The sequence below is a fragment of the Antechinus flavipes genome, chromosome 6 (genome assembly GCF_016432865.1).
Source record: "Antechinus flavipes isolate AdamAnt ecotype Samford, QLD, Australia chromosome 6, AdamAnt_v2, whole genome shotgun sequence".
In the NCBI taxonomy this organism is placed as follows: domain Eukaryota; kingdom Metazoa; phylum Chordata; class Mammalia; order Dasyuromorphia; family Dasyuridae; genus Antechinus; species Antechinus flavipes.
In genome coordinates, this window is record NC_067403.1 from 257,571,630 (window position 1) to 257,594,970 (window position 23,341).

General features: G+C 66.2%; 3 protein-coding genes across 4 annotated transcripts; 1 reads left to right on the forward strand and 2 right to left on the reverse strand.

Moving 5' to 3' along the window:
* The first annotated feature begins 1,344 nt into the window (after positions 1 to 1,344).
* AIP (aryl hydrocarbon receptor interacting protein) lies at positions 1,345 to 5,746 on the forward strand. Of its 2 annotated transcripts, none has more exons than XM_051967472.1 (6): positions 1,345 to 1,528; positions 2,166 to 2,345; positions 3,317 to 3,505; positions 4,915 to 5,091; positions 5,171 to 5,304; positions 5,488 to 5,746. In XM_051967472.1, the coding sequence occupies exons 1-6, from the start codon at positions 1,430 to 1,432 to the stop codon at positions 5,729 to 5,731; spliced, it is 1,023 nt and encodes a 340-aa protein (XP_051823432.1). In that variant the 5' UTR covers positions 1,345 to 1,429; the 3' UTR covers positions 5,732 to 5,746. The 2 variants fall into 2 exon arrangements, with proteins under 2 accessions (XP_051823432.1, XP_051823431.1); XM_051967471.1 differs by having other exon boundaries at positions 1,357 to 1,528; positions 5,171 to 5,312; positions 5,488 to 5,724.
* Positions 5,747 to 6,077: 331 nt separating this feature from the next.
* PITPNM1 (phosphatidylinositol transfer protein membrane associated 1) lies at positions 6,078 to 16,812 on the reverse strand. Its single transcript, XM_051967470.1, has 23 exons — positions 16,570 to 16,812; positions 16,013 to 16,227; positions 15,731 to 15,852; positions 15,155 to 15,379; positions 14,742 to 15,068; positions 14,502 to 14,597; positions 13,314 to 13,421; positions 13,019 to 13,089; positions 12,419 to 12,666; positions 12,057 to 12,246; positions 11,339 to 11,446; positions 10,754 to 10,917; positions 10,221 to 10,399; positions 9,814 to 9,984; positions 9,018 to 9,182; positions 8,781 to 8,929; positions 8,271 to 8,381; positions 8,078 to 8,194; positions 7,791 to 7,939; positions 7,559 to 7,708; positions 7,201 to 7,384; positions 6,930 to 7,058; positions 6,078 to 6,612 (listed from the first exon to the last, which is right to left on the reverse strand). The coding sequence occupies exons 1-23, from the start codon at positions 16,645 to 16,647 to the stop codon at positions 6,352 to 6,354; spliced, it is 3,717 nt and encodes a 1,238-aa protein (XP_051823430.1). The 5' UTR covers positions 16,648 to 16,812; the 3' UTR covers positions 6,078 to 6,351.
* Positions 16,813 to 19,755: 2,943 nt separating this feature from the next.
* CDK2AP2 (cyclin dependent kinase 2 associated protein 2) lies at positions 19,756 to 22,851 on the reverse strand. The gene is made up of 4 exons (XM_051964093.1): positions 22,391 to 22,851; positions 20,575 to 20,675; positions 20,359 to 20,491; positions 19,756 to 20,246 (listed from the first exon to the last, which is right to left on the reverse strand). Exons 1-4 carry the CDS (start codon positions 22,470 to 22,472, stop codon positions 20,179 to 20,181), a joined length of 384 nt encoding a protein of 127 aa, XP_051820053.1. The 5' UTR covers positions 22,473 to 22,851; the 3' UTR covers positions 19,756 to 20,178.
* Positions 22,852 to 23,341: the final 490 nt, after the last annotated feature.

Sequence of the window (23,341 nt, forward strand, 5' to 3'; positions counted from 1 at the left end):
CTGAGGCACAGGAAGAAGCCATTTCCCCAGTCACACAGCTAGCCAAAGGGGAGGCTGGATCTGAACCAGTGTTCCCGGCCCCATTGCAGTGCCCTCACCACGAGGCTAATTTTCATTTGAGTCTAGGTTGGTTATACCATTCTTGGGCAGCTTTAAACTTTTCTATATGGCACAACTGGCCTAGAGTCAGAAAGACCCAACGTCAAATCAGACCATCTCAGATACTTAATAGCTGTGTAACTCTGAGCAAGTCACTCAACCTGTTTGCCTCAGTTTCCTCCATTTTAAATGGGGGTAATAACAGCATCTAGCTTCCAGGATTATTGTGAGAATTAAATGAGATCATATCTGAGCAACAGTGTCTGGCATATAGTAGGTCCCACATAAATGCTCATTCCCTTTCCCCAGTAACTTCCAGTTTATATGATAGAAGATACTGGAAACAGCACATTAGTTTTTTTTTCATTGAACAACTTCTGAAAAGCAGTTGGAATAATGTGTACAGAAAGTTAAGACAACGCTGGTCAGAGGTTAGAACACAGGGACGGAGTAGTAGAGGTGCCCCCCAAGTCACAGGAGATGAAATCCGAGGGAAGAGCCATTTCAAAGGCCACGAGCTCACAAAACGGCAAAGCCCGTGCCAGCATCCCACAGGTAGTAAGGAGAAGGCAGCATTTGAAAACAGATCTCTCCGGACGCCGAAGACTGAAGGGCCGCCACTGTCTTCCAGTAACTGAACCGTTGTCGGGGAAGTGGAAGATCAGCCTTAAGGCTGAACGGTTCATCGAGTCCCTCCTTCCATCCTCATTTTTAGGTGAGGAAACTGAGGCACGATGGGTTACGTGACTCGCCCAAGTTCACATAAGCCAGCAGGGCAGGGATGGGGTTTAAACTGTAGACCTAGTGCTCCTCCCAGTGCAGCCCACTGCCCGATTCTTCGGAATCAGATCCAGGAAAAGTGGGGCGAGTTATGAAGAGGAAGATTTTAGCTTGATGAAAAGAATCACTTCCTAACAACCCGAGCCATCCTCCAGCTCGGTAGTGAGCTCTCCATCACCAGAAGTCTTCGAGCAGAGGGCTAAATTGCGCCCTTGGCCCGTTGTCGCAGGGGGCGGGGACTTCTGGTTCCGCCGCGAGCCGGGTTAGATTAAAAAGGCTCTAGTTTGCCGATTGGGTGACTGCTCGGCCTTTCCGGGCCCAGAGTGACCGTCCCTCATCCGCAGGGAAGTGGAACGGAGCAGCGGGGCGGAAAAGGGATCGATCTGCGCATGTGTCACCCTCTCTGGCTTCTACCCTCAGTAAATATGGCTCCGCAGCCGTCTCCGGAAGTTGCCGAAACTGCGGCTCCGGAAGTTGCTAAAACGAAGCGTTTCCGGAAGTTGCCGAGATCGTCCGGAAGGTTCCGAGAGCAGAGCATCGGAGAAGCAGGATGGCGGACTTGATTAAGAAGCTGCGGGCAGAGGGCATCGAGAAGCGGGTTGTACAGGAGGGCACCGGGGAGCTGCCCGATTTCCAGGACGGGACCAAGGTATTCTCCGCCGTTCTGCGGTCCCGCTATGTGTACGGGGCGGGGGGAGGCGCCGGAGCGGGAGGCCGCGCAGCTTCAAGGACCCCGTTGGCCCGCGACCGCAGCACTCACGTGCTTGCTCGCCCCGATTGGCCAGAGTTTGCTGTGGGGGCGGATCCGGGCGTGTCGGCTCCGCCCCTGGTCGTTAAGCACCGCCCCTGTGGCCCTGGGCGTTGCCTGTCATTCGTCCTACAGCGCCGCCTCGTGGCCGAGCAGGAGGCTCCGCCCTGTGCGGGAGCAGCTAGGGGACTGGGGTTTGAAAGCCAAGTTTGAGTCCTATCCGGGAGGGCTGGAAGGACAGCTGAGCCTCAGTTTCTCACTCCGTGAAATGGGAAGGTCGGTAGCAGCTTGTGCCCCTGTGGTTACAAAGATCTGCAAGGCACGTACCCACGCACGGAGCGCTTTGCAGGGCGGGAAGTGCCCTATATCGCTGTTCTTACTGAGGTCCTCCTCGGCATCGGCCCCTCCCCCCGGCCCTCGGACAGAGGGGCCGCACGGGAGGGTCGCCCGGGAGGGGGTGCTCCGCCCCCACGGGGACCCCCGGCTCTCGGGCGGGATCGGCCCGTGCAGCGGCCGCTGACCCGCTGGCGCCCCCCAGGCCACCTTCCATTTCCGGACCCTGCGCAGCGACGAGGAGGGAGCGGTCATCGATGACAGCCGCCAGCGGGGGAAGCCCATGGAGCTCATCCTGGGCAAGCAGTTCAAGCTGCCCGTGTGGGAGACCATCGTGCGCAGCATGCGGCCCGGGGAGGTGGCCGAGTTCCTGTGCGACGTGAAGGTGAGCGGGGCGGGCGGGGGAGGGAGGGGGGCAGCGAGGTGACCAGCTGGCGCGGCCGGAGCCGTCTGAGGGCCCCGGGAGGGGGAGGAGATGGCCAGGGCAGCCGTCCGGGGGTGGGGGTGGGGGCGCTATAGACCGGATGGCTGAGGGGTGGTCAGTGAGGGTGTAGATGGGATGGCGAGGGCAGCGGTCTGAGGGTCACTGGGACGTGGAGGGGGTGGCCACAGCCGTCAGCAGAGGTGTAGTCGGGAACTGGAGTGGTCACTCCCCGCCAGCCCCAAGGGCCAGAGGGCATCATCCCCTCCCCGCCCCCCCAGCGCTGGTAAGCGTGGGCTTCTTGTGCAGGGGGTCCGTGGGCCTCGCCCCCTCATCCCGCTGAATTTTGGGCCTTGAGGAGGAAGCTTGCCCACAAAGCAGGGGCCAGGATCTTATCACTGGATCTCACCCTCCCCCCCAGAGTCCCCGCCTGGGGGTCCTTGGCCTTTCCCTGAAGCTTTCCAGGAAGTGGGGACACCCCTGGTGCGGACCCCCGGCCTCACTGGGAAGTTTCTTCCTGATGTGGAACGCCCCTGCCCCGGGCCCGCTCCCGTGGCCCCCTCCCTGTGATGAGCCCCAGATCCCAGATCTGGTCCGGGGGGCCGAGGGACATCAGGCCTCTGGATGTGCTGGTCCATTAGCACTTCCTTCCTTCCTTTTCTGGGCCCCGGGAGAAGGTTTCCTGACTCCGCTGCTCCCCGGCCGAAAGGCAACCGGGCGGTGGGCAGTGAGTCTGGACTCCTCTACTCTGACCGCCTGGGGTCCCATTCTTGGTCCTGTGTCTAGCTCTCACAGTCAGAGGCCCCTCCCCACCTGCCGTCTCCTGTCCTAAGACCCCTCCTCACCTGCCATCCCCTGTTCTAAGGTTCCTCCTCACTTGCCGTCCCCTGTCCCCAGCCCCTCTCAGCTCTGAAGCCTTGTTCCTCATCCCGCAGCACGTGGTCCTGTACCCGCTGGTGTCGAAGAGTCTCCGTAACATCGCGGCGGGCAAGGACCCCCTGGAGGGCCAGCGGCATTGCTGCGGCATCGCCCAGATGCAGGAGCACAGCTCCCTGGGCCACGCCGACCTGGACGAGCTGCAGCAGCGCCCCCAGCCCCTCATCTTCCACATAGAAATGATCAAGGTGAGGCTCAAGGGGAGCGGCCCGGGGGGCACCGGCTGGGGGAGGGGGGTCCAGCTGGGGGGCAGCGCCCTGCCCAGGGCCCTCCTCGGCACCCACGCAGCTTCCATGGCAGTCTCAGCGTGCCCGATGGGCCCCATCGTGGGCCTGGGGCTTGGGGACCGGCCTTGCTTAGAGCCAAGGGCCCTTCAGCTGCAGCCCTTCCCCAAACATCTGCAAGTAGCAATCTGCACTGGGGGAGGGAGTGTGCTATCGATGGAGTCCCAGACTATGGGAGGAGGGACCGTGGTGGGAGAGCAGTGACAGGACACTGCTCCTTGTGCTTTGTCTCTTTGGGTCCTCAGAAAGCCGGGAAAGGAAGCCCCATTTTATAGGCTGGAAAACTGAGGCTCCTTCCCTGTTTAGCCGATTGAGCAGTGAGCGTTCATCAAGTGTCCGGCACCGTGCCAAGGTCTGGGCATCTGGGGAGACCACGTGCAGGGAGTGGCACAGAGGCCAGTGTGGCGGGGCCTGGAAGCAGAGCAGTGTCTGGTGGGCCAGGAGAGGAGAGCGGGAGGGGTCCTGGGGCTTAGTGAGCAGCCCAGCGGCCTCTCGGAGCTGAGCAAGAGGGGCTCCTGCTTTAAATTCTGCCTCCTCACGTGACCTGGTGCTTAAAATGGGGGGATGAGCAAGCTGATTGCCAAGCTCATGTGCTCCCCCTGCAGCTCAGATGGTCTGTGTTCTAAGGCTCCCCCAGTTCTGATATTCCATGTTCTAACACCCCCTTGTAGCTAAGATGGTCCATGTGCCAAGGCCCCTCAAGTTCTAATACTGTATATTCTAAGGCCCCCCAGCTCTAATGTTCCATGTTCTAATGCCCCCTTGTAGCTTGGATGGTCTGTGTTCTAAGCCCCCACCCCAAGTTCTAATACTGTATATTCTAATGCTTCCCAGCTCTGATATTCCATCTTCTAAGGTCCCCCATGTTCTAATGGTCCATGTTACAAGGCCCCCCAGCTCTAATATTCCATATTCTAACATCCCCTCGTAGCTTGGATGGTCTATGTTCTAAGCCCCCTTCCTCCCCCCATCAAGTTCTAATACTGTATATTCTAAGGCCTTCCCCAACTCTAATGTTCCATGTTCTACACCCCGTAACTTAGATGGGCTACATTCTCTCTATATAGATGCCCCCTCATAGCTGCCAAGTTCTAAGGCCCCCAAGTTCTAATGGTCCATGTTTTAAGGCCCCCCAGCTCTGATATTCCATGTTCTCCCACCCCCTTGCAGCTCGGATGGTCTGTGTTCCAAGCTCTGACCCGGAGAAGATGACACAGGAGGGTCTCCTCGGCGGGGATGCTCCCACCTGCTGTGCGGGGCCGCAGAGGCCTCCACGCCCTCCCGAGCTGTGATCTCGCCCTCTGTGCCCGCAGGTCGAGGCTCCTGGCACGTACCAGCAGGACCCGTGGGCCATGAGCGACGAGGAGAAGATGAAGGCCGTCCCCCTGATCCACGAGGAGGGCAACCGCCTGTACCGGGAGGGGCGCATCAAGGAGGCCTCCGTCAAGTACTACGACGCCATCGCCTGCCTCAAGAACCTGCAGATGAAGGTGGGGGCCCGGACAGGGGCCCGGGGCGGCCCAGGCCCCCGGGCGCCCCCCTGACCCGCCCTTCTCTGCCCGCCCCCAGGAGCAGCCCGGCTCTGCCGACTGGATCCAGCTGGACCTGCAGATCACGCCGCTGCTGCTCAACTACTGCCAGTGCAAGCTGGTGGCCCAGGAGTACTACGAGGTTCTGGATCACTGCTCCTCCATCCTCAATAAGTACGAGGGTGAGTGCGGAGCGGCCGGGGGGAGGGAGTACGGGGAGGGGGTGGGGCGAAGAGGACCCGCCCCCCGCACGCCCCGCCCTTTGCGCGCCCCTTCATCCCGCAGTCCCGCCTTTCTCCCGCCCCTCGCCCCTCCCCGCGCGCTCCGCCCCTCACTCCCGGCGCCCGTCTCCCACAGACAACGTGAAGGCCTATTTCAAGCGGGGCAAGGCCCACGCGGCCGTGTGGAACGCGCAGGAGGCGCAGGCCGACTTCGCCAAAGTGCTGCAGCTGCAGCCGGCGCTGGGCCCGGTGGTGAGCCGCGAGCTGCGGGAGCTGCAGCACCGGCTGCGCCAGAAGGACCTGGAGGACAAGGCCCGCTTCCAGGGCATCTTCTCGTGACCCGCCCCCCGCATAAATCTCGTATTTATCTGCCCGCCTGAGTCCCGGCTCCTCTGTGCTCGCGACCCCGGAAGAGGCGAGGGGCGGGGCTCGCGGCTCCCGTCAGCGCGGGGGGGGGGAAGGGGCGGGGCTGAGGAGAGAGCCTTGCCCTTTGAGGAGCCAGGCGAGGGGGGGTGGGGGAGGAAGGGGAGAGCGGTCGGAGGACTTGCGTGCGAATTCCAGCTCTGCCGCTCACTGTGTGCCCCTCATCGGGGGTGGAGTGGGGAGGGCCCTGCCGTACATGGCAGAGCTGGGGCTCCCGGGTTAAGCCCCTCCCCTTCCTGGGGGCCCCAGGGCCGGATGAGGTCGGGGCACCCCCGCGGGCCGGCACCACAGAGCACGCTACGCCACGGTGGGGGGTGGGTTTAATGTTCACAGTTTCACACGTCGTGGAAGCCTCCGGGGCCCCTGCCCCCCTGCCCTCTCCCCGGGCGGTCCCCTCACATTAAAGGGATTTGTAACACATTGACTGGGAAGGGGGGGGGAGAGACACACAGAACTGAAGGGCGCGCGCCCGGGGGTGGAGTCTGGGGAGGTGGGCACGGAGCCGGCCCCCTCCGCCTCGGGGCGGGGCTGGGGGGATCGTCCATCCAGGAGCAGTTCCCTGTGCGGGGCCCGCGGGTCACTCCTCGCTGTCCAGCTTGAGGCTGACGCTGCGCGCCTTGGCCCGGGCCAGGGCCGTGGGCGGGGTCCCGGGTCCCTCCCGATCCGCCTGACTGGGCCCCCGCGAGCGGAGCAGTTGGCTCTGCTTGCGGAGAAAGTCCACGGGAGCTGCCACATAACTGCTCTTGGCCAGTCCTGTCCTTGGCGTGGCCTGGGGGGCGTGGGGGTGGGCGCCGGCTTCCAGCTGGGACAGGTGGGCCACATAGCCTTCGGACAAGAACTGCGGGGAGAGAAAGTGCTGGGGGGGGGGGGCGAGCAGGGTGGGGAACCCTCTGCTGAGGGACCCCCCCTCCCAAGGCTAAGCGGGGAAGCCTTGGGTCAGATCCCCGCACTGTACAGAGCGCTACTGGATCCTCACTACAAACCTGGGAAGTGCTATTAGCCCCTTTTTATAACTGAGGAAACTGAGGCAGGCAGGCCCACAAGGGGTGGTCCAGGCTGGATTTGAACTTGCAGCCCTCCCGTCCCGGCCCCCGGGAGGCACAGCCGCCTGCAAGGAAGGGGGGCCGCTGCACCCCCACAATCCCGGCCGCTCACCTGGCATTGGGCCTGAAGCTTGCGGACCGCCCGGCCCACGATGTAGGTCTGGCTGGGGGGGAGCCCCAGGGCCCCGTACACGGCCACATCCTTGGGGGACCCGTAGCCGGCCACGATGTTCAGCTCCACCTGTGGCCGCAGGCAGGCCGGTCAGCCACCACAGTTCCATCCGGCCTCTGCGCCCCCCCCCCCCAGCAGCTCGGGGTGGGATTTGCCCGGGGCCCCAGTGAGCTGGGGGGCTCCCAGGGCAGGTTTGGACCCGGGGCCTCACCTCCTGCACCAGGCTCTGCAGGAACACGGCCTTCTGCCGCAGGGGGTCGTGGGTGAGGCCGTCACAGAAGGAGACCACCCCGTGGGGGAAGTTGTGCTGGGACAGCCAGGCCACCACGCGGTGCTTCTGCATGTCCGGCCGGCCCGTCACGTACACGATCAGGTAGCCCGAGTCCTGCCAGTGCCTGCGGGGGCAGCGACAGTGACGGGCCGGCCCCCGCGGCGAGGCGGGCGAGATCCCCCCTTTGGATGGCGCAGCCCAGCCCGGGCCCAGAGACTCGGCCCAGGGCCTGAGGTGGGCCGGGAAGGTCCCACTGAGAGCGTGGGGGCGGGGGGCCGGGAAGGGAGCCCGCTCGAACCTGACCACGTCCACAGCTCCAGCCCTCACTTTGGGGTCGCTGCCCATGATGGAGACGCTGGCCGTGAAGGACCCGTCGATGCTGAACACCACGGCCTCGGTGCCTCGGGCCACCACGGTCAGGCAGCACTCGGCGTGAGTGTGATCCCCCCTGCGCAGAGGGGACAGAGTGCTGGGTGCGAGGCCGCGGGGAGCCGGCCGCTCGGCCTCCCCGGGCCCGTCCCGGCCCCTACCTGACCACCATCCGGACGGGGTAGACGCCGATGCCCAGGGAGCGCTCGGGGGGCACCGGGAAGGTGAGCCGGCCCGAGCTGTTGGTCACTTCGGTGCCAAAATGGATCCACTTGCCGGAGAGGGGCTGGGTCATGATGTAGACGTCCACCTAATGTGGAGGGGGCGGGGAAGGGAGCAGCTGGCGACCCTGGGCACGGGCACCAGGGCGGAGCTGGGGTTCCCAGGGGGCGTCCCCGCCGCTGCCCCCCCACACCCCTCCCGCCAGGCCCACCCGCCGGGCACTGACCTTCTCTCCGGTCAGCGTCACCACGTCCAGGGGCCCGTACATGAAGCGCCCGCTCAGTACCTGCGGCCGGCCCTCACACACGACGATGTCGCTGGCCCGGTGGTTGGAGGTCACGTTCTGCGGGAGAGGGGGGAGGGCCTGGGGTGAAGCCTGAACCAGGAGGAGGGGGCGGGGGGGGCAGACAGTGCCGTACCCGAATCTTGACCTGGGTCCGCTTCCTCTGCCACTTCTCCCGAGGGAAGGCCGGGCTGTACATGGACGGCTCCTCACACTCGGCCAGCTGGGGCCGCTCCTTCTCGATGACCTGGGGCCGAGAGGGGGCTCGGCTCCCATCCGCCCCCCCCTCCCCCGTGGGGCCGGCCCCCTGTGGGCCTCCCCATCGGCCAAGCGAGACTGACCCTGGCTGTCCTAGGGCTGTGGCCCGGCCCTGATGTTCCTCGTCCCGGTTCTAAGTGTTCCCAGTCCTCGTGTTCTGTGTCCTGGTTCTAAGGGCCCTCCCAGCCCTGACCTTCTGTGTCCCGGTTCTAAAAATGTTCCCAGTCCCGACGTTCCTCGTCCCAGTTCTAAGAATGTTCCCAGCCCTGATGTTCTGTGGTTCTGCGGATTCCAGGCTCTTCCCTGATTGGGCCCCCCTTGGGGAGGGGGAGAGGGAGAAGCCCAAGCCCCCGCAGAGCCCCTCCCCCGCCCCTCCCCGCCCTCCCACCTGGCGCAAGATGAAGGCCACCACGTCCGCTGACTCCCAGTAGCTGGCGTGGAAGAGGTGGGGCAGGGTCACCGTGGGGAAGGCCGTGAGCGCCTCGGGGCAGTACAGGGAATAGTCGATGCGCTTGGTCCCCCACCAGCGCTCCAGGACTGTGGGTGCAAGTCCAGTCAGAGCCCCTCCTGCCAGGCCGGGCCCCTCCCCTGAGCTGGTGCTGCCCCCTGCTGCCCCGGCACTCACTCTTGACCACCTCGCTGGCCGTGCTGGGGGTGCCCGTGGGGGCCGGGGGCTCGGACCCCAGCTCGCCGCCCCGCCAGAAGCCGCCGCTGGCTGAGGTGGGGGTGGACGGCACCATCATCTCCAGCTCCTCCAAGAACAGGCCTGAGTGGGTCTGCAAAGTGTCAGCTGGCCAGGGCACAGCGGGGCGGGTGAGGGGCCGCTCCAGGCTCCAGCTGCCTCCCCAACAGCCCAGACAGGGCAGCCAACGGCATCATCTCCCCGAGCCTGGACTTGGACCCAGGACCCCCCCTTGCCTAGCCCCCAGGGGAGGTGGGGGGCAGTGCCATGGGAAGAGCGGGGGGCTTTGGGAGCTCTCGAAATCCTGGGGGTGTCCCGAGCAGCGGGGGGGGGGGGGCAGGGACCCCAGCAGACAGGAGCAGAACGCTATTTGGACCCGGGCCCTTTGAGCTCCTGCTTCTCAGGCCTCACGCGGGCAGGAAGGCCGCCAGTGCCCATCTGCCTCCTACAAGCGGCCGGCCGCTGGCACAGCGGGCCGCGGGCTCCTGGCCTTGCTTCGTATCCCCCAACTCGGCATACAGCAGGCGCTTCATAAACGCTCACACACAGTACTCTGCCATGTGCACGGGCGCCCAGGCAGCCCCCCCTGCACAAGTCCATCCACTATTTTCTGCTTCCGTCCAGGGCCAGCCCAACCTGCCAGCAGCAGAGTGTGGGGCCCCCTGCCTCCCGACTTTGGCCAGGAGCCCCCCACTCCCCCGGCCCTCACGTCCCCTCTCCGCCCCTGGCTGAACCTCACCCAGCAGCAGGGAGGTGCCGTCTCCCAGGGGGAACTTCTGGTAGCGGGGCACGGTGAGGGGGGCGATGGCCTGGAACTTGGGGGCCAGCAGAGGCTCCAGGCGGGAGGCACAGGGGTCAGCAGCGTGGAAGAGGTTGTAGATCTGCTCGCAGGCCGGGCGCATCTGGGTCACTGGGCAGGGAGAGAAGGGGGGCCCTCAGGGACCCGGGAGCGCCTGGCGGGGTCCCTTCTCCCGGGGTGCCCCGGGCAGGCTGGAGGGGCTGGCGCTTCGGGGGCGGCTCCGGGGCCGGCGCGGGCGCGTGGGGACCGGACTCGGGGGGAGGTTTCTCAGGCTTCGGGAGGGCAAGCACGTGACCCCTGGCTCGCCTCGGCCGCCTTCCCCCCAGTGCCCCAGCTTGGCCCCTCACCCTCCAGGGCGGGCATCACGGTCTTGCGGAGGGCTAGCACCAGGCCCAGGGGCGAGCCAAAGAGGAAGAAGCCAGACACCCTGAAGTCGAGGCGGGCGGGGCCGTCGGCGGCCTCCGGGGCTGGGCAGGAGACGGTGCTCCCCCGCCGGGGTTCTGCCGGGGCCGTGCCAGCCTGCAGGCTGACCCGCGAGGAGGCAAGGGGGGAGAAAGGGGAACAGCGTGGGTGGGCGAGGAGAGCGCCAGCGGGGCCCCGGCCTCCTCTCCGGGCCTCCCCGCCCCCGCCCTCCCCGAGCCAGTCTGAGGAGCAGGTTTGGCGCCGGGTCCCCGGGCACTGGGTCAGTGCCACCCGAGGCGCCCCTGAGGCCGGCCCCTGCGCCCCCCTCACTTTGCGGGGGAAGAAACTGAGGGCCCGAGACCTTATGGAGCTTGTCCAAGAGCCGGGGGGGAAGGGTGGCCGCAAGACACCCCCCCCCCCCCCCGCTACCGGGGGCCGGGGGAACGCTAACGGGCCCGGGGAGCTTGGAGGCACCAACCTGCAGGCCGAGGACGGAGGGTCGGGCTCCGGGGCCGGGCCGTCGCTGGGCGGGCGCTGGGCACCGAGAGAGCCGGGCTCCGGGCTGGCCCGGCCCAGGGCCTCCACACCGTCGGCCAGCGGGTCCCGTCCTGGGCCTTGCTCGGGGGAAAGCAGCTCGTTGTTCTGCAAGGAAGGAGGCGTCCCTTGGCTGGGGGAGGGTGGCAGTGCCCACAGCTGTCTGCCGGACTCCGCGGGCATTAGAATAGGGCTGCAGGAGGGAGGGGGGAAAGAAGAGGGAGGAGGGGAGAGAGGGAGGAGGGAGGGAGGAGGGGGAAGAGAGGAGGAAGGGAGGAGGGGGAAGAGAGGAGGGAGGGAGGAGGGGGAAGAGAGGAGGGGAAGAAGGGAGGAGGGGGAAGAGAGGAGGGTGGGAGGGAGGAGGGGGAAAAGAGGAGGGAGGAGCGGAGGGAGGGAGGAGGGGGAAGAGAGGAGGGAGGAGGGATGGAGGAGGGGGAAGAGAGGAGGGGGAAGAGAGGAGGGAGGGAGGGGGGCTCAGCCCCCCCTGGGCCGAGGGAAGCGGGCGGGACGGGGAGGCGCCAGCACTGACCACGCTGCCTCGGCGGCTGCTGCCCAGGCTGCCCGAGCTGGCGTTGGCGCTGTAGCAGAGCGCATCGAAGCCCAGGATGCCTCCGACGCCGTCCCCGATCAGCACCACCTGGCAGGGCAGACAGCCCTGAGCACCCGCCCTGCCCAGAGGCGCTGCTCGGTGTAAGGGGACGAGGGGGGGCAGAGGGTTGGGCTGAGGGGGGTGAAGGTGGGGCCAGGATGAGGGGCTCCCTGCCGGTGTCTCGGGGGTCTCCAGTGGGGGCCTGCGCGCCGGCCGGCTCCTTTCTGAGGCAGGGGCCCGGCCGGCCCCGCTGTGGATCCGCTGGCTGGCTCTGGGATGGGAGTCCGGGCGCTGGGGGGCGGGGCACACCAAGAAGCCCTCGCCCCTCTCCCACCACGGGGCCCCTAGGAAGGGGTGCCCTTCGCACCCGGGGATGGCCCTTCCGCTGAGGGCTCCTTGCGCGTCCCCCGGCTCCTGTGGCCCTCGGGGCCCTTCCGGGTCAGTGCTTCCTTGCAGGCAGGAGCCCGCCCTCCTCCCCATGGCCCCTCAGCCCAGATTTGTCTCTGCAGGGCCCAGGACCTCTGCCCGCCCCCCTGCCCTTTCCCCGCCCCCCTTGCCCCCCCCACCCTTTCCCCGCCCCCCCCTTGGCCCCCCCCCGCCCTTTCAGGGTGTCCCGCTGGGGCCGGTCCCTCCTCGCCCCTCCCCAGTGCCCCCTGACCTGCCCACAGAAGCCGGCGCCCTCGGGCGAGCGCAGGAAGGCAGCGTAGGCCTGGTTGGTGCGGGCGATGACCGTGGCCACGGCCCCTTGGTACCGGGAGGACGAGGTGGCCAGCAGCGGCAGGGCGGCCAGCGGGATGTGGTCCTGGGAGCGGGACAGGCTGTCGCCGTCGTGGCTGTAGGGGCTCAGGCTGCGGGGGGACGGCCGGCGTTGGCGGCCGAGCCGGCTCCGGGCGTCCCCTCCCCCGCCCGGCCTATTCCTCGGGAGGTGGCGCCCCCCGCCCGAGCTGCCCCTTCCCGCCTCCTCCCTAGCTCACCTCCCATCACCCCCCCGCCTTCCCCAGAGCCCGCCCAGGCTGGTACTTGGAGACAAGGGCATAGGCCGCGGCGCAGATGGGGGGGCAGGGCACCAGGCGCAGTGCCACGTGGCCCAGGGCCTCGGGAAAGTGGACGCGGGTGACGGCGTCGAAGGCCGCGCTCAGGGTCTGCACGTCGGCCTGCTTGGAGTCCACGTCTCCGGGCCCCGAGTCCAGGATGTTCCCGCTGTGCAGGATGAGGAACAGGGCGTGGACGGCGCAGGCCTCGGGCCCCAGCTCCCCGGCCCCGAGACCCTGCGGGGGGGACGAAGCGTCAGCCCCGGAGTCGGGGCAGGCGGCCCTCTGGGCCCGGCCGGGCATTTCAGTGCTTGGGCGCCCCCCCCCCCCTGGGCACTCGGGGTCAGGAATCCCCTGGGGAGAGGGCGCCACAGGTTGGGTCCCCACCCCGGCCTTTCAGCAGGAACTAATCTGCTGTTTCTCACCCCTGCACCCTCCAAAAGCAGGGCCCTGTGGTAAGACCCCTGCTGCACCGCCCTGGTTCTGGCTCCCTGGGCCACGGATCATACATGTGGCCACGTCTGGGGCCACAAACGGACCCAAAGGTCCCCGAGATTCCCAGGGCTCCCAGCGGGGGGGGGGGGCTCACCTCGGAGTCCCTGGACGCGCCCGCCCCGTCTCCTTCGCCCTTGGTGACCTCGGCCCCGGGGTCTGCGGGGTCTGCAGGAGGAGGAGGAGCCGGTGGGCGTGCTGGCAGCAGCCCCCGCCCCTCCGCCTTTTCCACAAGGGAGGGACCCCGGACAGCTCCCAGCTCCCCTTGCTCCGGCCAGTGTCCGCTGCCCTGGGAGGGAGGTGAGGGGCTCTTTGGGGTCGAAGGCCGGAGTCAGGTTCCAGGGGAAGCCGGGCCCGCCCCTCGGAGGAGCCAAGGGAAGTCTGGGGCTCACCGGAAGCCCCCGAAACCACAGCTGGGGACGCAAAGGCATCAATGAAGTCGTTGGAGTTCCATTTGGTCATTTCCTTGGGGAAGACGTCCTCGCTGTCTGAGAAGCCTTCTGCAGAGCAGGGGGGGCACAAGCAGAGTGAGGGGGGCTGGGGCAGAGTGGGGGGCTGGGGCAGAGTGGGGGGCTGGGGCAGAGTGGGGGGCACAAGCAGAGTGAGAGGGGCCAGGGGCAGAGTGGGGGGCACAAGCAGAGTGAGGGGGCCGGGGGCAGAGTGGGGGGGCTGGGGGCAGAGTGGGGGGGAGCTAGAAGCAGCCTGCCCCTAATCTCCCAAGGCCACCGCCACCATCTCCAGAGAGCCCTCCGGGGTTCCCCAGTGACCCTCTCCTCTCATAGCCTGTTTTCGGCCCCTCCCTGCAGTCTGTGACAGAAGTCTGTGCCTCAGAGTCTAATCTGTGGCCTCTAACTGGACACTGCAGGAAGGCCGGGCCCGGGAGGGGCTCCTCCCCTCAGGACGTACGCCCCCTGCTCACAGGCCCTGACCCCCTGGCTCTGGGTGGCTGCCCCTGCAGCCTGCGGGACCCGTTGGCCCTCTGGCGGCACTGGGGGCCGTGGATATAGTCTGGGGACCTTCTGATCGCTCCCTGGACAATGGCAGTGGCCACAGTGGGGGGGGTCTGTGGCCCCTAGCTTCAGGCGTGGCATAGGGTAGGGAGGGGGAGAGTGAGGGAAGGAAAGAAGAAAAGAGTGAAAATGGAAGGAAGGAGGGAGGAAAGGAAAGAAGGATGGAAGGAAGGAATAAAGGAGGGAGAAAGAGAGGAAAAGAAAGGAAGGAAGGATGGAAGGAAGGGAAGAAAGGAGAGAGGGAAGGAAGGAGAGAGGGAAGGGAAGGAGGAAAGGAAGGGAGGAAGGATGGAAAGAAGAAAGAAAGGAAGAAAAAAGGAAGGAAGAAGGGAGGAAGAGAAGAAAGAAAAGGAGGGAGGGAGAGAGGGAGGAAGGATGGAAAGAAGAAAGAAAAGAAAGAAGGGAAGGGAAGAAGAAAGGGAAGGAAGGAAAAAAAGAAAGGAAGGGAAGGAAGGGGGAAGATGGAAAGAAGGAAGGAGGGAGGAAGGAAACAAGAAAAGAGAGAGGGAAGGAAGGAAGGGATGGAGGAAGGAAGAAAAGGAGGGAAGGAGGGAGGAGGGAGAAACATACCATGTGCATCGAAGAACTCGTCCTCCGAGCTGTTCTCCGAGTCCCGCGCAATGTTCTGCATCCGCCACTCGGACAAGCTCTGCGGGGACACCCCCCCTGCAAAGGCCCCCCGTCACGCCCGGCCCGAGCCCCTGCCCCAGTCACAACCTCCCGGAGGATCCCGTTTAAGGGGGGCCCTAGAACCGCGTGCAAGCGGGGAGCCCGAGGCCCGCAGGCCGCCGCAGCTCCGCCCGCGCTCACCTCCGTGCTGGGAGGAGTAGGAGGAGCGCGGGGACGCAGACCACTGCTTGGAGAAGCTCTCGGAGTCCGGGGACGCGTCGGGCGCGGGCGGCCCCTCGGGCCCCTCGGGCGGCCCCTCCGCACTGGCGGCAGGCCGGCCCTCGGGCCCCGGCTTCCCGGCGGGCTCGGCCCCCTCCCCCTCGGGCGTGGCGCACTTGGCCATCTTTCTGGCCAGCATGCGGGCCGTCTCTTCCTCCAGGGCGCGGATATCCGCCATGCTCAGCTCCGTCCACTCGTCCTGCCAGCACCAGGCCTGGCGGTGGGCCCGGAGCATCACCCGCCGGAGACCTGCGGGCCGGAGGGGCTTGAGGCGGCCCGGGGCCCCTCCCCCTCCTCGGCCCCCTCGCCCCCTCCCCCGGCCCCCCGCCCCTCACCGACGTCGTGGATGAACTGCTCGATCTTGGCCTGCATGCCCCAGTAGCGGAACTCCACCTTGCACAGTTTGTAGGCGCACATCAGGGGCCCCGCCTGCGCCGCCTGCCGCGCCCAGTCGTCCCCCAGCGGCCCGCGGCCCGTCTTGGCGGAGCGGTAGAGTCTGGGGTCCTCCTCGGCCTTGTACTCGCCGGGGGCCACCGCGTCCCGGACGATGTCGATGGTGTCTGGGGCAGGGAGACGGGGTCTCTGGCACGGCGGCCGCGTCCCCGCGCGTGATCCAACCCAGGTTACAGACGGGGAAACTGAGGCCGGGGAGCTTTAAACAGCGGGGCGGGGGACTGGGATCCTCTAAATTGTGTGGCCTCCCGGGTACCCCCCCAGGTGTCTGCCTTTCCCAATAGGGGATCTGGAAGCTCCGCAGGCTGGGGCTCCTCACTGGCAGCGGGCTTTGGGCTTGTGGGGGGGCTCCTGGCGCGGAAACTCCCCCCCCCGCCCATCTGGGTGGGGGGCACAGAGAGGCCCAGAGGGCCGTGCTTCCCGCCCAAGCGCCCCCCAGGCCCTTCCCCGGCCCGTACCCAGGATGCGCTGCCTCCTCTCGGCCCCGCTCAGGTTGAAGACGTTGGGCTGCTGGCCCCCATCGGGCCGGTAGTAGGTTTCTATTTCAATGGAGAATTTCTCGACAAAGGGGCAGGTGTAGCTGTGGGAGGGCCGGGGGCCACACTTGGGGTGAGGGGGGGCAGTGCTGCAGCCCAGCGCCCCCATGCCCCGGGGCGGCCCCTCCTCCACGCCCCCAGGGCAGCCCCTCCCCCAAGCCCCCCGGGCAGCTCCCGGACTCCCGCCCCTCCCCCGCGCCTCACCGGGTCCTGGTGTAGGGGTAAGCGTTCCAGGACTCCTCCTCCACCTGCAGGGCGGCCTTGGGCAGCAGGGCCCGGAACCACCCGGGGATGTGGGAGCCCACGTGGTAGACCTTGTGGGTGTACTGCCCGCTGCCCCCGGGCCCATCCTCGTAGGGCCTGTTGGCCAAGATCTCCACCCCGCTGCCCTCGCCGCTAGATTCTTCTCGGCTTTTCTTCTGCAGAGGGCGGGGGGAATTGGGGGGTCAGGTCAGGGGCCCGGCCCCGCCCTCCCGGGGCTCCCCCGGGCTCCCCCGGAGCCCGGACCCCCCTTCAGGGCCTCCCTCCCCCATCCTCTCTGGCACTGCCTCCCCCACTTAGCGCTTCCCTCCCCCACCTCGAGCTGCTCTGCAATCTCCTGTCACCTTTCCCCGGCTCTGCTCCCCTCCCCCTTCCTTCGGCGCCTCCGGGGGTCTCCCGTGGCCTTCGGCCCCCCCTCCAGCGCCCCCTCCCCTCTCCTCCGGCGCCCCTCCTCCTCCCCTGGCCGCCCCCCCCCGCCCCCTCCCATGCGGGGGCCCCACCTGGATCATGTACAGCTGGGCCACCTGGTACTCTTCCAGGCTCATGGGCAGCAGGATGTGGTACTCCTTGATCAGCATGGTGCCCGCCTGCCCGCCGCCCGGCCAGCAGGGCCGGTGCCCGCCCGCCTCGCCTGGCCTCCCTCCTGGGTCGGGATCGGGGCGCGCCCGTCAGGGCTGGGGCGAGTTCGGGGTGTCCGGTCCCCCGGCTCGGGGAGGAGCCCGGCCCTGGCCCCGGCCGCCCTGTGCTTCCCCGCAGCCCCCCACCCCCATCGCCCGGCCCGGCCCCGGCCCCGCGCCCGCCCCCCGCATGGAGGAGGAGAGGGGAACCTAGGAGCTGCAAGCACAGGATAGGGGAGAGGAGGGAGGAGGGAGGAGGGAGGAGCGGCCAGGCGGGAGGAGGGAGGAGGAGGGAGGAGGAAAGAGGGAGGAGGAAGGAGGGCCGGGGCAGAGGAGAGCAGCGGTGGCGGCTGGGCTGCCGCAGGAGGGAGGCGGGAGGCGGGAGGCTGGAGGCGGGAGGCAGGAGACCGGAGGCAGGAGGCAGGAGCCGCTGCTGCCTCCCGCCTCCCTCGCTCTCAAACCGAGCTCCCTCTGACCTCCTTTCAAACGCCACCGCCGCGGCCCCCCTCCCCCGTTACCGCGGCAACGGGATGCTGACGCGTCCACCCCTGGGGGAGACGAGCCAGCCAGCGGCTCATGCCAGCCCCCCTTTCCCCTCCCCCAGGCTCTCCGGCTTACCAGCGCTCGGTCTCTTCCCCAATCCTGCCGGGCCCTCTTCCCTCCGACACCCCTCCCCCATCCGGCCTCATCCCTCTCCTAGGTCCTGACATCCCTGTCCTCCTCCTCCTCCCAAACGCGCCCCGTGCCCCCCCTCCCACCTGCCCCCTGGCCTCCACTTCCTCCCTCCCACGTGCCCCAACATCCTGCTCCCTCTCCATTTCCCTCTTCATATTCCTCTGCCTCGGTTCCCCTTTCGCTCCCTGCCCTCTCCCTTCAGTCCCCAGCATCCCCCTTCCATTCTCTATGCTTTCCCCCCCATCTTCCTCTCCAAGCACAGCTCTCCTCCCTTTGCCCCAACATCCCTCCTTCCCCCAAGGCCCCGGGGAGACCCTTCCTCAATAGCTCTTCGTGGCAAACCCCCCACCCCCTCCTACTGCCCTCTGGGCTCCCTTGTTGCTCTCCATGGGGCCCCTTCCCTTTCTCCCTTTTCTCCCCCTCATTCCCTTCCCTCTTTTCTGCCCCGAGCCTCGCTCTGGGCCAGGACACTTAATGGTTACTGGGTGAGACGCCTTGGAGACAAGGGCTCCCCTGGGAACCCCTCCCCGCCCCCAGCAGAGCAGTCCACACTCAGGTCCCCTCGAACCCCACCTCCCGGTCTCCCCTGAATTGCCTTGGGACCACCGGGGCTCCGTCCCAGCAGCATTTGGCTGCTCAGGCTCCCCTCGGGTCCCAGGCCAGGCAGAGCCTCCAGGCTTCCCCCTTCTCCCCCCTCCCCAGGTACCACCTCCTGGAGCTGCCCCCTCCCAAGCCACAGGGACCCAGACCGCCGGAACTTGCCTTCTGGGTCAGTCCCCGAAGTAGGAGGCCCCAGGGACTGGCCACTCTCACTCTGGAAGGAGATATGCCCGAAGGGGAAGTAGGGCCCAGCGAGCGAGCAGGCTCAGGCCTGTGCCACAGAGCTCCCTGGGACAGGGTGGGCTGGGCCCCCGGAGGAAACCTCCCAGAAGGGGAAGGGGGGCCCAGGGGTCCGGGCTGCCTCAAATGGAGCTCAGCAGTCGGGGAGCCTTTCGGGCCCCCCACAGCTGCTCAGCCCTTCACCCTTCTGCCAGCGGCCCAGTGACAGGTGGCACCGAGTAACCGTGTGACCCTGGCCAAGTTACTTCCTCTCTGCCCGTCTTTCTGTAAAAGGGCCTCGTTGGCCCGGACCTCGGGACCCTCCCAGCTGTGGCATCCGCTTTCCTAACGGCCCGAGCCTCCCGGAGCGCCGACGCCTCCTCCCAGCAGCTGGGGGTGGCCCCCCATCCCCGTGGCCCCCAGCGGCCCTGGGCCCGGGCCAAGCCCCACTTCTCTGCCAGGCTGGGCTCTGGGGAGGAAAGGGTGAAGGGCTGAGCAGCTGTGGGGGGCCCGAAAGGCTCCCCGACTGCTGAGCTCCATTTGAGGCAGCCCGGACCCCTGGGCCCCCCTTCCCCTTCTGGGAGGTTTCCTCCGGGGGCCCAGCCCACCCTGTCCCAGGGAGCTCTGTGGCACAGGCCTGAGCCTGCTCGCTCGCTGGGCCCTACTTCCCCTTCGGGCATATCTCCTTCCAGAGTGACCCCTCACCCCACCCACCGCCCCAAGCGCAGAAGGGGAATAGCAGGCCGGGCGCCCGGACCTGCCTCGGGTCTCCACTTCAGGCTGCACCCCAGTGCCTAGACAGCCCGCTGTCAATCACACTGCGGGAGCCGGGCGCCCCAGGGAGGGGCCTAGCTTGGCTGTCGGGCCAACGGCCTTGCCAAGCCGCCAGGCCCACCCTCGACAGGGTGTGGGGGCAGGGGTGGGGGGCTACGGAAGGACTTTTCCTGCCAATCAGAAGGCCCGCTACCCTCCTCAATGCTCGTGTTTCCCAAGGAGGCCTGAGCTGGGCAAAGGGTAAGTGGCTGGGGGACTTTCGGCTTGGCTGTGCGGAGGGCCCTGCCCAGCTCCACCCTGGGACCTTGCCCTGGGCAGGCCTGGAGCCTAACTGGCATCCCTCCCAGACAAGGAGGCAGGGCAAGGACTCGGCTGAAGGATAAGGGCTGGGGGAGGAGGCGGCGCATCTCTAAACCTAGGGAGCCAAGCCAGGGCCTCGAGGCCGGCACCGCCACTCCCTGACCTGGGACCCTCCCTCTCGTTTACAGACAAGGAAACCGAGCTGGCTTTCCCATGAACGTCCAGGTCATTGGGGAGAGAGCTGGGGTTTGAAGGCGAGCCCTGACCCCTACCCTTTATCCCTAATGGCCCCTCCGTCCTGGAGGGTCTGTGTTCTGAGCCCCTGCCAATTTCAGCAAATGATCCCAGAACATCAGCCGGGAAGGATGGCACAAGTCAGCCGTGACGTCGATGCACTGATTGCCGGCACTTTTCCTGGGCGTCCTCCCCCCCCGCCCCCGGCTGTGGCCACCATCCCCCTGGCCCCGCAGGCCCACAGCCAGCCAGCGATGTCCGCAGAGAACAACTCCAAATCTCCTTTTATTTATAGAAAAAGAGCATTTTAGTAAAAGACGCTGAGAAAAGGCACCACCTTGAGCAGCCCAGAGGCAGGGCTGGACGGTGGTGGGTGCCAGGGAGGCCCCAGGCAGAGGAGGGAGGAGATCCAGCGTGGGACAGGGAGGGACGGGGGCCGAAGGTCAGTACAGAGCTGGGCTGGAGGTGGGGCCGGGCCAAGGACTCTCCAAGGCCCAGTGAGGCCGAGGCATCGGCTCTGCTGCTTTTGCCGGGCGCTGGATCGTTTCTCCCACGCCACCCTGTGTGGCTGGAGGTCACAGGACAGGAGGAGGTCAGGAAGAGAAGAAGGGCACGAGGGGAGGGGTTCTGCTCCAAAAGGTGATGCAAATAGGTGGGAAGGTCCATAGGGAGAGAGGGGACGGCACGCCGTTACGTGCGGGCGTTGCGCTCTGTCTCTGCCAGGCATTCTCTGACCAGTGCCCGGGCATGGATGATGCCTAGGGAGGAGAAGAGAAGGCTAAAGTGACGGGCAGCCCGGGCCAGCCCACCCCCGCGGCCTCTTGGCCTGCCGCCCCCTCGGGAGTTGGGGAGGGGCCCATCCCCACGCACCTCGCTTCAGCCGCTCCATGGCGCTCTTGCTGCCGGCATAGGTGGGCCGGATCTCCTTGCCCATCTCTTCGATGACGGACAGCAGGTCTGTGTAGGTGCTCTGGGAGCCCTGGGAGCCGGGGGGCTTCATAGTCTGCAAGAAGACGGTGCTGGAAGCCTCGGCCCGGCCCTGGCCCGCCCCTAGTCCACCCCCGGCCCCACCTCTCAGCCACTCACCTGCACGTAGCCCATGGAAGGCGGCCCAAAGTCATTGAAGAGGGGGCGGAAGGGGGCGGCGGCTCCAGGAACTGAGCCCGAAGGGGAGGGGACGCTGGTGGCTGCAAGTTTTGGAAGATTGGGGAGAGAAGTAGTTAGGGGCAGGCCTTGGGGGCCAGTGCTTCCCTCAGACTGCCCCTCCCTGGAGCTGTCTAGGCCAGGCCTTCCCCCTGCCGGGGGCATCTCGGCGGGCCCGGAGCGCCTGCCTTTGGATCTGACGGACGGACAGCCAGCCCTGACTTAATTTTCCCGCTCCTGCCCCTGCCTGACCCCCCCTGTCATGGGCCTTCTCTTGGGGACAAAGACAAAAAGAACCAAGCGCTGGGCCCTGGCTTGGACAGGTGAACAGCAGGTGACTGTCGGGGGGAGGGGGGCACATTTCTTTTCTCTTCCCCTGAGCTTACTGTTGTTGCCAAGTTACTTTTCAGTCCTGTCTGACTCTCAGGGACCCCACTTGGGGTTTCTCGGCAGAGACGCTGGAGCCGTTTGCCATTTCCTCCCCACGCTCATTTTACAAATGAGGAAACTGAGGCAAGCAGGGTGAAGGGACCTTTCGAGGGCTGCACCGCTAGTGAGTGTCTGAGGCCGGATGTTGGTCTCCCTGACGGCAGGCCCAGGGTGCTGACCATTGGGCCACCAGAGCTGAGGCTCCAAATCAGCTGGTTCACAGGGTTCCTGTACTTTGCACCAACTGCCCTTTTCCTCCCCCTGGGGTGTCAAGCCTCTCTGGCTCTGCTCAGGGCCCCAAGGGATAAGAGGACACACAAGAGTGGGGAGGGGACTTAGAACCTGAAGCAAGGCACAGAAAGGGGCGCAGAACCTAGAACATGCAGGTCAATCTGGACCCATGGAGGTGGGGCTCAGAATCTAGAACATGGCACTTCAGAACCTGGGGATATTAGAACTTTAGAATGTACAAGTCAGAAGTTACAAGAAGGCCTCCAGAGCTGGAGGAAGGGGGATGGGCTTGGCATGGTAGAGCTGTGCACTCAGAACCTAGAATGTGCTAAGTCAGAGTGGGGGAGGACTTAGACTGTGCAAGTCAGACAGGAACAGAAGCTTAGAACCTACAACAAGGCACGTCAGATCTGGAGAATGAGTTTGGGACCTAGAACATGGCATATCCGAGGGGGGGCTTAGAACCTAGAACATGCCACGTCAGAGCTAGGAGCTAAGAATCTAGAACATATCAGAATGTCCAAGTGGGGTTGGGGTGGGCTCAGAGCTTAGAATGTGCAAGATGGATGGAGTATATGGGTTTGGACCTAAAAAATGGGTGCTAGTGCTGGGGGTGAGCGCCCGCACCTAGAACAAAGCAAGTCAGAGAACTTAACAAGCCAGACCCCAGGGGCCTTGGGTCATATAAGGCGGCACACTAGAGCTAGGGTAAAAGGCTTGGAACCCAGAATGTGGCACTCAGAACTTAAAACAACAGCATGCCAGTACCTAGAACATGGCAAACCAAAGCCTGAAGCAGAGAGCACAGAACCTAGAACAAGACTTGTCATAAGGGAGAGGAGCTCAGAACACAGAACATGGCATGTCGGAGTCCAGGCGGAAGAGCTAGGAACCTAGAGCCCAGAATCTAGAACATGACGCACCGGGGCTCTGGAGGACTAACTTCAGGGTCTGACCCGGGCCGATGTCTGTCCTACTCCTTCCCCTCCCTTCAGTTTCTCCCCCTCATCCCCCCGTGCCTCAGTTTCTCCTCCTCTCCCATCCCTCCCTCAGTTTCTCCGACTTGCCCCCCACCCTGGCTCCGCAGCTCGTGGCTCACCGGACGGGATGGGAGTGCCGGGCCCCTGCGTGCTGGAGCCGGTGGTGCTGCTCGGCGCTGGAGCGATGGGTTTGTAGGACATTCCCAACTCTTCGGGAGGGCAGGGACCAAGCGATTCTCCTCTGGATTGGCCGAGCCGCTGAGGAGCGCGCGCTCTAATAGGCGCGCCGCCAGGAAGAGCCCGAAGCTCGCACTTGCGATTGGCGGGGACGCACGTCACTCGACGCTCCCAGGCCGCCGTGTCATTGGCCGAGAGTCCCGGCCCGGACCTGCTGCGGATTGGCCCCCGTCGCGTCGGGCTTCGCACCTGTCTGGCCGGGATTGGCGGGCGGAGAATGACGCCTGCGATTGGAGGATTCGGGGAGGCAGGCTAGCGCGCTCCCAGCCCGATTGGCCCGGGAGACAGGAGGGCGGGGCCGGCTGGCACCGGGAAAGGAGTCTCCGGTGTCGGGCCGCCTCGGCTCGCGCTGAAGGGTCCCTTGGGCGAGGCTCAGCCGCACGCGCCCTCCTTCCGACCGGCTAGATTGGACCGCTCGTGCCTCCTTCGGCGAGCTCGCACCGCTGCCCGCACCGCCTCCGGGGCTGAGCCGCCTCGCGCTCTGGGGCCGCCGCCGGAGTCGCCGGAGACGCGCGCCGCCGCTCTCCCTCTTCGGACACCACTGGGCGCGAGGCTGTGACGTCGGATCGCGCCCCGCCCCGACGCAGAAGCATCACCGCACGTGGCCCCGCCTCTCCTGGCCCGCACGCCCTCGAGGCTCCGCCCCGTCTCCGTGGCAACCGCCCCGCCCTACCACCCTCCCTAGCGCCGAGACCCCGTTACTCCCAGGAGACTTGGTTTCCTTGTCTTGCTCCAAAGGCGCCCCCTCGTTACTTCTCCGAGAAACGCCCTTCCCTGTCTGCTTCGTGAGCCCGCCCCCGCAGGAGACCCTCGGCTTAGGAACCTCCCCTGTT